The following is a 14,646-nucleotide window of genomic DNA, read 5'->3' on the forward strand; positions in this document are numbered from 1 at the left end:
ATAACTTCGAATTTGATTGATAATTCCAGCAACTCGGGAAAAGAACGTTTGAACGGATTCATTTTCCTTCATTGCTAGATTATCAAAGTCTCTCCAAAGTGTTTGAAGTTTAATGGAGATAACCCTATCATAACCTTGATATTCAATTTTTAATGTCTCCCATGCTTCTTTTGAAGTTTTTGCACCCATAATTCGTGGAAAGATAGATTTGCTTACCCCACGTTGAATGTTGAGGAGGGCCAAAGCATCTCTCTTCTTGTTCTCCTTGAATTTCTTCTTCCTTGCTTCCGTCCAAGTTGCTTCTTCTTCGGCATGTGCCGGTGCCTCGTATCCGCTTTCAACAAGATCCCACAATTCTTGTGAGACAAATAAAGTATGCATTTGGATGCTCCAATAGTCATAGTTCTCTCCCTCAAATATAGGGATGAGATTTTGTGCATAGTTGAAAGTGGAAGAGTTGGTCTCCATGGTGGATGAAAGAAGGACAAGGATGGATCGGTTAAACCTGCTTTGATACCAAAATTGTTGGGGTGCTTGGTTATATTTTGAAGTAAATTGGACAAGAGAGTGGGAAAGGATGAGTGAGAGATGTTATAAGGAGGAGTTGTGAAAGGCTTTTAGTAGATTTTCATTTCACACTTCTAATACAATTATTACTTCCACACACTTCTAATTATTTTTAACTTAGACACTTATTCTACATTATTCTAGAAGATTACAAATTACATTTTTTTAACAGTTATATTGCCCGGTTATGGATTTGGACTGGTATTTGGAGTTGTCATGGGATATCTTATGTTCTCATTTCGAAAACCTCAAAGGTTCGTGAAGATGATTGAAGGTGTAGGAAACAGAAGAGGGAAGAGGGTAGGAAGGAATGCTCAGAGACACGGAGGCAGAAGAAATTAGCCGATGCAATTGCCAGCTGTTGCATATTGTAAGTATTACAAATAGCTAGCTTTGAGCATTTCTGTGCGTACATGCATTTATTTCTGGCTTTTCTCTAGACTCTTCACATTTCTGTGCGTTCATGCATTTATCTATAGGTGCTCAATTTAATTATTTAATTTTTCATTATTCAAAAATCTGAATGAAAATTTAGATGATTGAATCAAGTACCTATAGGTAACGGATTCAGCTGATTTTTGGCAAGGACCCTTAAAAAAATGTTTTACATTTAATGAACGGCTCAAATCGTTTATGTGAGACCCGTGGTGGATTCCACAACAAAATCTATGCACAAATTGTCTGTGTGGACAGACTTATTGTTATAATAATGCCAAACTAGGCATATATGCCAAACTAGGCATATATGCCTCAATGTTAGCAGTTGAGACCATTGTTTTATGCTGAAAATACGAAAAAAGTATTATCTAGTAACCGATGGAATACTATCCACGTAATCATTAAGCGTGAAAAAAAGAAGCCATCTTATTTGATTTAGTTTGCAGCAGATGCCTATAAAACATTTCGAGTACTTCTCCTCAATTGGAAAACCCGTCGCACGTTTTTTTGTGTTCAAGAGGAAAGATGGGCCTTCAACAAGTATGGCTTTCCTACAATCTACTATTTAACCTCTTCTTCTTCTTTCTCTTCCTTTGCCAAATCACTTGTTTGCATGCCCAACTATGCACTCAAGAACAGAACTCTGCGCTGTTGCAACTGAAAGGAAGCTTTTCCTTGGATAAATCTGCTTCTTCGTATTGTGATTACTATGGAATCACTTCTTTTCCAAAGATGGAGTCTTGGAAAAAGGGTTCTGATTGTTGTTCCTGGTATGGGGTCGAGTGTGACAGAGAGACGGGTCAAGTAATTGGACTCGACCTCAGCTGCAGCTGGCTTTAAGGCACCATCCATCCTAATAGCAGTCTCTTCCTCTCCTTTCCCCACCTCCAAAAGCTCAACCTCGCTCACAATGACTTTTCCAGGTCTCCCATCCCACCTGAATTCACTCGGTTCACCAAATTGAAGCACCTCAACGGCTCAACCTCTCTGAGTCTGCTTTTTCGGGCAAAGTCCCGCCTGGAGTCTCCTACCTAAACAAACTGGTGTCGCTTGATCTCTCTTACAATTTTCATTTGAGATTGGAAGAAGGCGGGTTCGAGTTACTCATTCAAAACTTATCCAAGTTAAGAGATCTTGATCTTAGCGGGATAAACATCTCTTCTTCAGTGTTTCCCAATTTCTTGCTCAATTTAACTTCTTTAAGAACCCTCGGTCTCAGAGAATCTGGTTTACATGGAGAAGTCCGGCCTAGAGTCTCCTACCTAAACAAACTGGTGTCGCTCGATCTCTCTTACAATTTTGATTTGAGATTGGAAGAAGGCGGGTTCGAGTTACTCATTCAAAATTTATCCAAGTTAAGAGATCTTGATCTTAGCGAGGTAAACATGTCTTCTTCGGTGGTTCCAAATTCCTTGCTCAATTTGACTTCTTTAAGAACCCTCGGTCTCAGAGGATCTGGTTTACATGGAGAAGTCCGGCCTAGAGTCTCCTACCTAAACAAACTGGTGTCGCTTGATCTCTCTTACAATTTTGATTTGAGATTGGAAGAAGACGGGTTCGAGTTACTCATTCAAAATTTATCCAAGTTAAGAGATCTCTCTCTTATAGGCGTAAACATGTCTTCTTCGGTGGTTCCAAATTCCATGCTCAATTTGACTTTTTTAAGAACCCTTCGTCTAGGAGAATCTGGTTTACATGGAGAATTCCCTAGCAGAGTATTCCACTTACCACATCTACATAACTTGGTAATATTGTATGAGGAGGGTCTCACGGGTCATATACCCGATTTCATCAATTCAACCTAGCCGCTCCAGAACTTAATTCTCTTAAACTTAGGAATTTCAGGAATATTGCCGGACTCAATTGCTAATCTGAAGTCCTTGAAGCAATTGGTCATCCGTCATTCCGAATTCCACGGATCCATTCCTACTTCTCTCTGGAGCCTTACACAAATCACTTATTTGGGCCTCTCATCCAACAATTTCCATGGTATCCTCCCATCTTCAATTTCAAACCTTACACAAATCACTTCTTTGGACCTCTCATCCAACAATTTCAGTGGTACAATCCCATCTTGGGTCTTCGAATTACCCGCACTCATGTACTTAGATCTCAGTTATAACAAACTGATTGGTCACACACTTGAGTTTCAATCCTCTTCGTTGAAGTTTATTGATTTGAGCAATAACGACCTAAATGGTACTGTTCCAAATTCAACCTTTGAACTCCAAAACCTTACCCATCTTATTCTTTCTTCAAATAGCTTTTCTGGCACCATTCCTAGATCAAATAGATTCAGTAAAAATCTCAATGTACTCGCTTTAAAGATGAATAACTTCTTTGGCACCATTCATGATTCATTTACAAGGAGAAATAGCTTGACAACTATCAATCTTTATGGCAATGGATTTGAAGGGCCAATACCGAAGTCTCTGATTAACAGTAGATACTTGGAAGTGCTAGATCTCGGAAGAAACAAGTTCTTCGATGAATTTCCGCATTGGTTGGGAAATTTACCGTACTTGCATGTCCTAATCTTGCAATCCAACAAATTTCATGGATCGATCGTGACTTCCACGACCAAATTTCCCTTCCCCATGTTGCGAGTTCTTGATATGGCGAACAATAATTTCACTGGTCCATTGCCCATAAAGTACTTCAAAAGTTTCAAAGCAATGATGAACGTGGATGAGCATTTTGATTTGGAGTACATGGGAACTGGTAGTTATTATGATTCTCTGACTATAGTAATCAAAGGATCGACCATTGATATGGAACAAATCCTTACAGTTTTTACAGCCGTGGATTTATCAAGCAACAAGTTCGATGGTGAGATTCCTGAGATTATCGGTCGGCTAAATTCAATTCGAGGACTGAACTTATCACACAATAGCCTCACAGGTCATATACCAAAGTCGCTTGGTAATTTGACAAAGCTGGAATGGTTGGACCTCTCATCAAACAAGCTCACTGGGGAGATACCTCGACAACTCACGAATTTAACCTTTCTCGGAACGCTCAACCTTTCGCAGAATCGCCTAACGGGGCCTATACCACGAGGCAAACAATTCGATACATTTTCGAATGGTTCTTACATCAACAACTCGGCGTTATGCGGGCCTCCATTGTCGAATACGTGTGGCGATCCTAAGGCAGCACAGCCACCACCGTCGAGATTTGAAGAAGAAGATTCAGATCCACTGAGTGGAATTGGTTGGGAAGTCGTATTGCCAGGGTATGGATTTGGGCTGGTAGTTGGACTTGTCATGGGATATCTTATGTTCTCGTTCGGTAAACCTCACTGGCTTGTGAAGGTGGTTGAAGGTGTTATTGTATGGTAAGTGTCCAAATCTCTTTCATATCTTGTGCCTACAAAAAAAAAAAAACAATGCTTTTGGTTGTAATTTGGCCTGTCTTTAGGTTCCTAATACCTAGGATTCGTAGGTTACGATACGAAAATTCCGTTGCAAATTAGTACGTATTATTTCTCTACTGTTTATTGCAAAGCACTGAACTATAAGTTGGAGCTGACGTGAGCCCCATGAGCATATATAGTTGACTGAGACACTTATCCCTGAAGTAGTTTGATGGTTTTACAAAACGGCCGTTACGTAACATAACGGGATTTTGACAGGCCGGACAGTTACGGCTACGAATAACGGTCTTGGATCAGAACTTATCAGTATTTATTGTCTCAAATTTTGACTTTTGATCCAATATAATCATACTTACAAAACTACTTCTAAAATTCAAATATTTGTAAGATATAGCTAAAAACATCCAATTTTCTCAAAAATAAGGTTAGAACATGTGTATCAATGGTTTTCTTTAATCATTTGCTAATGCTATAAAAAAATTCACACTTGCGGTCTCCGATTCCCATTACAAATTGACCGATACTCCCGATACTCATTACCCGCGTTACACTGACCGCAACTGCGATTTAAAACGATGAGTTTCATACATTCCACTAGTTCTTATATCTGCAAGCTTTTGTTTCAACTTTTTCTTTTAAAAGAGATCGATTTTTGCAGATATTGTGGAGGAGGCATGAAGCTCTCGTCAGTCTCAGATATGAGGAGAAACTTTGGTTGTAGGAGGTGGATCTAATATATGGGAGATGGGAATAACTTCACTCTTAGGGTGTGATTCAGTGCATAACTACTTGCTTTCTTTACAAAGTTTCCTACTTATGAAATAAATGAATCTTTTTTATGCCCTGTCGGCCTTTCAATCTACAACTGAACTGCTCTCTAGTTTCAAAATAAATGGATTCAAACAATAAATATGCAACGTAAGTACACAAAGGCTAGATATCGTTCTAGCAGACGAAATTACTTGGTACATGTTGGGCGAAAAAACAACAAATAAATGGGGTAAAAAATAGACGGGCAAAGTGATCTTTTACACTTGCGTTGCGCTAGAAGGACAAAAAAGAGAAGGCCAGAAAAAACTAGCAAAAAAGTATTATTCGGAGATGCTATTTAGGATCAGAGTATCGCATGCCCAAGTCATTTGAATATCAAGGGCTTATCATGCATTGACGTCCAAGAAAAAGTGGCAGAACCATCCAATGACGACCAAGACTTAGCATTTAAGTCCATGGAACCCATGACTTCGATAGGTGAAGATTCAGCGAGTACTGTGGTTTTTGTTCTTCGGAATATTTTTCCTTTAATTGTTTTTAGTAGCCCGAAGGAATATTTTTCCTTTAATTGGTCTCAATAAAAGAAAATATAATAGGCATGGCGTGCTTACCCAATTGCCGATACAACAAACAAGACTGAAGTCTAGTCTTGTAAAAGAGGATGGTTCCATGCAACCACTTGGAATTGGGTGGTTGGCTATCCAAATGCAGGGATGTTGACTCCACTTGGAATTGGAATTGGATCGATCACCTACGCGAGTGGAGCAGTGTGCAGCTATCATCAACTGTACCCATCCCAAATTTAATACCAATTAATTCATGATCCACGACTACTAATATATCAGCACCGTGCTCTGCACACCCCCGTTCAGGGATCAAACGTAGGAAAATGCAAACATAGATGGTTGAATGAATTGTATTTCCTCAAACTTACTTAAAAGGTGTGAAAGATTGGAACAAAGTTATCTGAATTTTTTTTAACAAAATACATTTATGCATTGCTTCGAGTAGCTAGAGTACACTAAGATGATCATATATCAAGTTTTTGTTAAAGTCCGGTTATCGGTCTATTTATGCATTTATTGTCGAAAATTTTCAAAATAATAAATGAATTTTGGTTCAGGTTTTTTTGAAAGGATATTGATTTTTTGTGAAAGGTATCAACATTTTTCACATGAGTTGTTGCTTTATGTGAATAATTATAATACACATTAAATTGGGATACATTTATTTAGAAGAGATGTGATTTTAGGAAGTGATCTGAAATATAAGGGTTTCTACAGGAGGCATGACCCTTCCCAATTAAATTAACATCTACTAGAGACACGAGTCTTCAAAGAAGGATGCATACAAAAAGGCATGATGTTTCTTAATTACTTGTCTTCACAAGACATGACCCTTACTAATTAGTGTCTTGAACAAACATTACCATTCCTAACGGGTGTTTACTAAAGACATGCCTATATAAGTCTATAAACGTACCCCTTGTAAAGTCATTCGATTTACAATTAAAATTTCATGAGAAAGGAACCCGGGGAGGTCTGTGCGGCATGGTACTATGCACATCCGGACCGTTGTTCTTGACAATCAATGATCCGAATTGCTTGGTGTTGTGCTTAATCTTAACTGTCCAAGTGTTTAGCAATTCAGACCATTCATTTTCGAGGTCAACGGATCGGATGTGCACCCTTGCACAACACCATCTCCCAGTTCATTGAATTGCTTTCTCGCTCGCTCCGCACACTCTCTTACTAGTATCTTAGGCTTACTTATATTCTATTATTCTAGAAATAGAATATTAGTGCTACATTTTGATTAGTGGATATATACTTTGTCTGTCGTTGTTTGTTCAAATGCAGATAAAAATAAGGGAAAATTTCAAAAAAACCCATGAACTTTCTGACAATTCGCAAAAAAACACCTGAACTTTCACTATTAACAAAAAAACACCTGAACTTTCTGACAACTAGCAAAAAAACACCTGAACTTTCACTATTAACAAAAAAACACCTGAACTTAGCATTCCGTAAACAATTAGACCCCCGCCGTCCAATTCCGTTAGTTTGTAATGGATGGAGCTAACGGAAGGCGTTAACTCTTTTTTTTTTACTTTTTACATTAAAAAATTACTTTTAACATTAAAAAATTACTTTTAACTCTTTCTTTTTTTATTGGTAAATAAATATGCAATAAAGTTCTTTTTTTTTTCTTACTATTTATCAAAAATTACTTTAACTCTATTTTTTACTATTTACAAAAATAACCTTAACCACCATCTTTTTTGTTACTTTCAAATTTTACCTTTCCCCTTCTCTCTCTCTCTCTCTCCCTCTTTTTTTTTTAGAACTTTAACCCCACTCCACCAATCAACTGCCAAAACTCTAGCTCTAATTTCAGAAATTCAAAATTGCTTTTAACCTCCTTTTTTTCAGCATTCTTGTTTTTTATATTTTTTACTTCCAAAATTACTTTTAACTCTTTATTTTTAGTAGTAAATAAATATGAAATAAAGTTTTTTTTCTTATTATTTATCAAGAATTACTTTAACTGTAATCTTTACTATTAATAATAATAACTTTAAGACCCATTTTTACTTTCAAATACTCTCTCTCTCCACTGATGAAAATCCTCCCTCCTCTTGTCTCCACCGATCAGTTTGGAGAAACCCAAAATTTATCTATCAGTTGGTTGTGGGGTTAAATTTGAAAGTAAAAAAAAAAAAAAACGGGGCGGGGTGCGGGGAAGCAGGGGGTGTTAAAATAATTTTCGTAATAGTTAAAAAATGGGGGTGAATAATTTTTGAAAAAGAGAAAGGAAAAAAGAATTTTATTGCATATTTATTTATGACTAAAAAATGAATGAGTTAAAAGTAATTTTTGGAAGTAAAAGTAGTAAAAAAACGAAAAGGTTACAAAGAGGAGGTTAAAAGAACTTTTGAATTTCTGAAATTGTGGCTAAGGCTTAGGCGGTTGGTTGTGGGGTTAATTGGTGGTGTGGAGTCGATTCTAATAAGAAAAAAAGAGGGAGAGAGAGAGGGGGGAAAGGTAAAATTTGAAAATAAAAAATAGGGTTAAAGTAATTTTCGATAAATAATAATAAAAAAAGAACTTTATTGCATATTTATATACCAATAAAAAAAAAGAGTTAAAAGTAATTTTTTAATGTAAAAAGTAAAAAAAAAAAAAGTTAACGCCTTCCGTTAGCTCCATCCGTTACAAACTAACGGAATTGGACGGCAGGGGTCTAATTGTTAACGGAATGCTAAGTTTAGGTGTTTTTTTGTTAATAGTGAAAGTTCAGGTGTTTTTTTGCGAGTTGTCAGAAAGTTCAGGTGTTTTTTTGTTAATAGTGAAAGTTCAGGTGTTTTTTTGCGAGTTGTCAGAAAGTTCAGGGGTTTTTTTGAAATTTTCCCTAAAAATAATCTCGAGTTCGGGCTTCATTGTTTCTTGAAAGCAGATTTGTTCTAACCTGGTACACACCATCTGGTGGAAGCAAATACTATCTTTAGGAAATCGACTCACTAAAGCACCTCAAAGTTAGATTTTTGTGTTTCTAGATTAATTAATTATCTTGAGAAACGACGCCATCTTACAACTTAAGAAGACCGGATTTTCCAGCACTTACGCATCCTAATTAATTAGCTAAATTTTTGCTTAGTTATCTGTCTTTTTCCTATTGACGCGTCCAACACTCGGCTGCTAAAACTCAACAAAAGCCCAACTTAAAATGTTGTCTTGTGAAGCAGAGCGAGACTGAAGATTTGATTTTGGAAGTGGTGAAATTAATTACTAGAAGAAATCAACCACTAATCACAAAGTTTCTATATTTGATACACGAAAAGGTACATAAATTCTAAGTTTAATCATCCATGAAACCCATTAAAAAAATGCATATATTTTAAGGTTAATCCGCCATTGAAATTGTTCAGTGGTACAATTTCTTCTTGTGTACTCAGTTCGTCGGCTATTATGTTACAACAGCCTTACAGGTCATATAACATAGCTATTAGGAAATTTGACAAAGCTCTAATCATTGGACCTCTCATGAAACAAGGCACACAAGGGAGATCCCTCGACAGGTCACAAGTTTCACATCTCTTGCAATCCTAAACCTTTCGCGTGATCAACTGAATGGACGGATACCTCGAGGCAAGTAATTTGATACATTTTCAAATAATTCTTACGTCAACAACTCGGCATTACGTGGATCTCCATTGTGGAATGCATGCAGCAATTTGGGCGCAACCAGAACCACTACCCTCGATGTTACAACAAGAATATGATTCACAATCTTCAAGTGGATTTGGTTGGGAAGTTATATTGCCCGGTTATGGATTTGTGTTGTGTCATGCCCGTGCCTAGATGGACCTTGTAAATGTACAAATAAAAAATTCAAACAAAAATAGTCAATCTTTTTTTTTTTTAAAGTTGATCGAAACAAAGAATTGTCAAATTGCTAGTAATAAATATGAAATAGCCCCTATTTCATTCATCTCGTCTTAGTCTTGCACTTATGTTCTCTCATTTCCTGTTGAATCCATTTGTACGTGATACTAAAGAAGTAAAAGAATCGATATCCAAGTTACTGAATTGATTATACAAAGAACAAAATCATTTTTGTGTAATCCAATTTAATATATCAATCTGATTTATTCTTAAATAGAAATGATATATCCGTACGTACTTATGTTGTGCATGTAACATGCTCGTGCTTTATCATGCCCGTGTTGCGTGTCCCAGAATGACAGCTCAGCTTTGCCACTTAAGTTTCCATGCCATATCGTGCTAGTCCATACCGTGTTGTACCTACTTCTAAGCTTGTCATACCTGTGCTGTGTGGCAGTGCATGTGCTGCTCTAGCCCAATTTACACTTCAAGAGATGGAAAAGGAATGGGGAAATATTTTCAAGTACCTCTTTTCATGTGCGGTGCATATGCTGTGAGACTGAAGTGTGATTTTTTAGCAGTCCATCAACCTTTTAAGAGTCAAGTCTGTTGGAAAAATTGGCTGCTGCAATTCTGAACTGTTGGCGAAACCTCCACAAATGCTGAAATACACTTCGAGTCACGACTATGTCGCTTTCCTAAAGACAGTATTTGCCCCCACCAAAACCGGTATGCAAAGGGTTACAGCAAACCTGCCTTCAAGATAAATCGAAGCCCGAACTTGAAGTTCTTTCCGTTTTCATTTGCACTAACGAAACGGACAGAATATCTGCTTGAACGAATACAAGAACCGAGAACCACTGTGTTCTATTTTCTGCAGCAAAACAGAACGCAGAATGAATGCTAGAAAATATAGAGAGAGATGTAGGAGAAATTCGGATTATGTGTGTATATTATGAGCACTGGATTCTGCTAAGTAGTGGTCTATTTATAGGCCACTACGCACCCATTGAGAATGGGTATGCACCCGATCTAATCTGACCGTTGGATCAGATGTGTGTATATTATGAGCACTGGATTCTGCTAAGTAGTGGTCTATTTATAGGCCACTACGCACCCATTGAGAATGGGTATGCACCCGATCTAATCTGACCGTTGGATCAGATCCTATGGTCCAGATCGATCAGTCACACCCAGTCACACCGAACTGGTGTGCTGTTTCACTCACACCCAATCGGATTTGATCCAATCCGTTGGATCGAGCCCATTCGCAGCCGACGGCTAAGATCGCAACTCTACGAACCAACGCACCCGTAGGCTCGAGTTGCACCCGATCGGAACCGCTCCGTGTGACTCACCTGCCACGCGTGTGACACGCGGCATCCACGTCAGCGCCACCTTACTGCCAACTCGCAATAAGAAATGGCGCCAATAAGGCGCCTAGCGCTAACGTGCAAAGTGCGCCGCTAAAGCGCCACAATGCACCACAGCCCACGCCACACAGCCCACGCGCGCGCGCGCGTGCGCATGCGTGTGTGAGTGTGTACCGGCTCTGCCGGTATGGTGCAAAGCACCAAAGGGCTGCACCACACTAGATCATTAGTTACTTTCATTAGGAATGTTTCCTAATATATACCACTTCAACATCTCTCAGCTTACCAATGTGGGACAAAGCTCACATAGAAGAAAAACAAGCATTCTAAGGAAACAAAGGAATTTTCCAAAACCAAAAAACGACGACTCTTTTATTTTGAAAATCTCTAACAATTCCCCACCATTTTCGAAATACAGATGAAATATTCTCGATTCTTATTACAAGGTTTATGCATACATAAATAGTGTCTTACGACTTCAACTATTCACTTAGTGAAAACATATCAAAGCTGGTCAGGGCAGCATAGTAGACGTGTCTTTGAACTAGTTTTTTCCTCTGTCGACCAACCGGACGTGTCTCACACATAATCCTCCAAATAATGCAGATATCCCAATCGGTTGACCCGTGAACTGGCCTTGGGTCTTTTATCTTGATTTCATGAATGCTCTAAGGTCTAGCCCCTGTGACCTATAGGAAGCGGCACCACCTCCACATTCACATAGGTAGATCGCTATCCGTGCTCCTATAACATTAGCACAAAACAATCTATTAAGAACTAAGTAGTTCAACCTCCTTTGTATTTCACATTATAGGTGCAAAACACTTTACCTTGGAATGTGTAAAATAACTTTAAAGTGTTTTCAATCACGACATATGGTGTAGTTTCTCATTGAACTCAAGAGATTGAGAGTATCAACCGGTTGAGTTGAATTTCCACCAGGAGTGATTAAACTAATTGGGCAAAAGTCTCATTCCCTTTGATGTTTTCAACACCAAATCCCTTGCAAGGCCTTTCGTAAAAGGATCCGCCAAGTTTTGACTTGACTTAACAAAATCAATGGTCACTACAAGAAAAATTACCTTGGATGACGAATGAAAATCGTCACAAATTGTATGTTTTTCGTCACAAATAATATAGGTGACGAAAAAAAATTTGTCGGCTAAAGGTTGTCGAGGATTCCTACCTCGTGACGAAATCTATTTTTCGTCACCTATAGTGTCTTTTGATGATGAAATATTTCGTCACCAAAAAGTGAATAATTAATGACGAAATTTTTTTCCTCGCTTATTGTGCTATTTGACGACGAAAAAATTCGTCACCAATGGGTCACATAGGTGACGAAAATTTTCGTCACCAATATAAGTAATTGGTGACGAATTTTTTCGTTGCAAAAGACGTTTTTATATGGAAAAAAATCCTTCTTTCTTGCTCCTGCTGGGTTTCGAACCCGAGTCCCTTGAATTTTTCGCGCAAGCTCCGACCAACTGCACCACATACACTTTTCAATAAATATTTGAAATATCTAATATATAACATATGTGTTTAACATGAAAATGTATTTCGAATGTAATTTTGAACCGTTAAACAATAAAATTAGCAATTTTGATAAACATGAAAATTGTAGGCAATTGAGTTATTGTTCAAACCCAATTTGAATTATCTCAATCGGAGTTTTTAGTAAAGAGTTATGTCCGAAATACATTAAGTGACAAAGCACAATTCATAAATTTCGTCACGAAAGGTACCCATTTGACGACAAAATATATTTTTTGTCGCTGAAAGCGTTAAAATAGTGACGAAATTATTTTTCGTCACCAAAGTTAAGCATTTGGTGACGAAAAAAATATTTCGTTTCTAAATTGGTCTCATTTGGTGACGAAATATATTTTTTGTCACCAAATGATTATCTTTGGTGACGAAAAATAATTTCGTCACAATTTTTAAGCTTTCTGTGACGAAAAATGTATTTTGTCGTCAAATGGGTACCTTTGGTGACGAAAATATTTTTTGCGTCACTAAACAAGTATAATTAGTGATGAAATTATTTCGTCACGGAAGTTGTCAAAATAGTGACGAATTTATTTTTTCGTCACCAAATATACTCATTTAGTGACGAAATTAAATTTTGTCGCCACTTTATCGTCACCAATGTTCATTTTTCTTGTAGTGGGTTATCACCCCATCAACAATCAATTGTCTCACATAGCTATGCCTTAGTCCAATATGCCTGGACTTTCCATTATACACTTGGTTATACGCTCGCGACAACGTAGCTTGACTATCACAATGCAGCGATACAGGTGGCATAGGCTTAGGCCACACTGGAATTTCCAGCAACAGATTTCTCAGCCATTCTGCCTCCTTACTACCAGAAGCTAATGCTACAAACTCGGCTGCCATGGTCGAGTCTGTTATCAACGTTTGCTTCTTAGATCCCCAGGAGATTGACCCTCCACCAAGTGTAAACACCCAACCACTCGTTGACGAGTGATCATTCCGCTCAGTAATCCAACTAGCATCAATGTATCCTTCTAGAACCGAAGGATATCCACTATAGACTATTCCATAATCTATAGTCCCTTTGAGGTACCGCAATACTCTATATACTGCATGCCAATGTACATGCCCAGGATTATTAGTAGACCTACTAAGTCTCCCAACCGCCTATGCAATGTCCGGTCTTGTACTTGTCATGGCATACATCAAGCTGCCAATCACTCTAGAATACTCTAGTTCTGACACAGCTCTCCCATCATTAAGATCCAATGGTGATTGAGAGTCATACGGAGTAGACACCGGTTTGCTTTCAAAGTGATTAAACTTCTTTAAAATCTTCTCAATGTAATGTTCCTGGGATAGAATCAAGTGACCACCACTTCTTTTAATTCTTATACCCAATATTACATCAGCAATACCCATATCTTTCATACTAAAAATAACAGAAAGAAAATCTTTTGTACTTTGAATGCTCTCTTGGTCTGTACCGAAAATGAGCATATTATCTACATACAAACAGATAATGACTCCTCGTTTGCCATTAAATTTACTATACACGCACTTGTCAGATTGGTGTATTGTAAAATCATTTGACACAACCACTTTGTCAAACTTCTCATGCCATTGCTTAGGTGCTTGCTTAAGTCCATAAAGAGACTTTATAAGCTTGCAAACTTTGTGCTCATAACCTTGCACAACAAACCCCTCTGGTTGCTTCATATAGATTTCCTCATCTAACTCACCATTAAGAAATGCAGTCTTGACATCCATTTGGTGTATCTCAAACTTGTATATAGAAGCTAGAGCAATTAAAACTCTAATTGTTGATATTCTAGCAACCGGGGCGTAGGTATCAAAGTAATCAATACCTTCTTTCTGGGTAAAGCCTTTGGCTACAAGTCTGGCCTTGAACTTATCAATAGTTCCATCAATTTTCATTTTCTTCTTGAAAATCCATTTACAAGCAATTGGCTTAGAACCAGGTGGTAAATCCGCCAGAACCCATGTATTATTACCCATGATAGAGTCCATCTCATCTTGGATAGCCTCTTTCCAGAAAGCCACGTCTTACGATTTCATTGTTTCCTCAAATGTCAAAGGATCATTTTCAACATGAAGTGAAAATACATTGTAAGCACATGAAGTCTCTCTAGTGCCTTCAACTAGATAAACTATGAAATCAGGACCAAACGTTTTCTCTATCCGAACTCGTTTGCTCCTTCTTAATTCAACTTGT

The 14,646-nt window shown here is 37.8% G+C and overlaps 1 protein-coding gene across 1 annotated transcript; it reads left to right on the forward strand.

Moving 5' to 3' along the window:
* Positions 1–1,530: 1,530 nt before the first annotated feature.
* On the forward strand, positions 1,531–10,094 carry LOC131327346 (receptor-like protein 9DC3). The gene is made up of 7 exons (XM_058360458.1): positions 1,531–1,804; positions 1,972–2,769; positions 2,851–4,342; positions 4,426–4,479; positions 9,108–9,237; positions 9,383–9,522; positions 9,995–10,094. The coding sequence occupies exons 1-7, from the start codon at positions 1,531–1,533 to the stop codon at positions 10,092–10,094; spliced, it is 2,988 nt and encodes a 995-aa protein (XP_058216441.1).
* The last annotated feature ends 4,552 nt before the right edge of the window (positions 10,095–14,646 follow it).

This window comes from Rhododendron vialii, chromosome 1a, assembly GCF_030253575.1.
Source record: "Rhododendron vialii isolate Sample 1 chromosome 1a, ASM3025357v1".
In the NCBI taxonomy this organism is placed as follows: domain Eukaryota; kingdom Viridiplantae; phylum Streptophyta; class Magnoliopsida; order Ericales; family Ericaceae; genus Rhododendron; species Rhododendron vialii.

What these genes read in the sequence shown, in the direction of transcription:
- LOC131327346 (XM_058360458.1), top strand. Translation starts at nt 1,531, where the DNA reads ATGGGCCTTCAACAAGTATGGCTTTCCTACAATCTACTATTTAACCTC. An exon ending in GTTGAAGGTGTTATTGTATG is followed by an intron (nt 4,343 to 4,425) that starts GTAAGTGTCCAA and finishes GCCTGTCTTTAG; the next exon opens with GTTCCTAATACCTAGGATTC. An exon ending in CCCGTGCCTAGATGGACCTT is followed by an intron (nt 9,523 to 9,994) that starts GTAAATGTACAA and finishes GCTGTGTGGCAG; the next exon opens with TGCATGTGCTGCTCTAGCCC.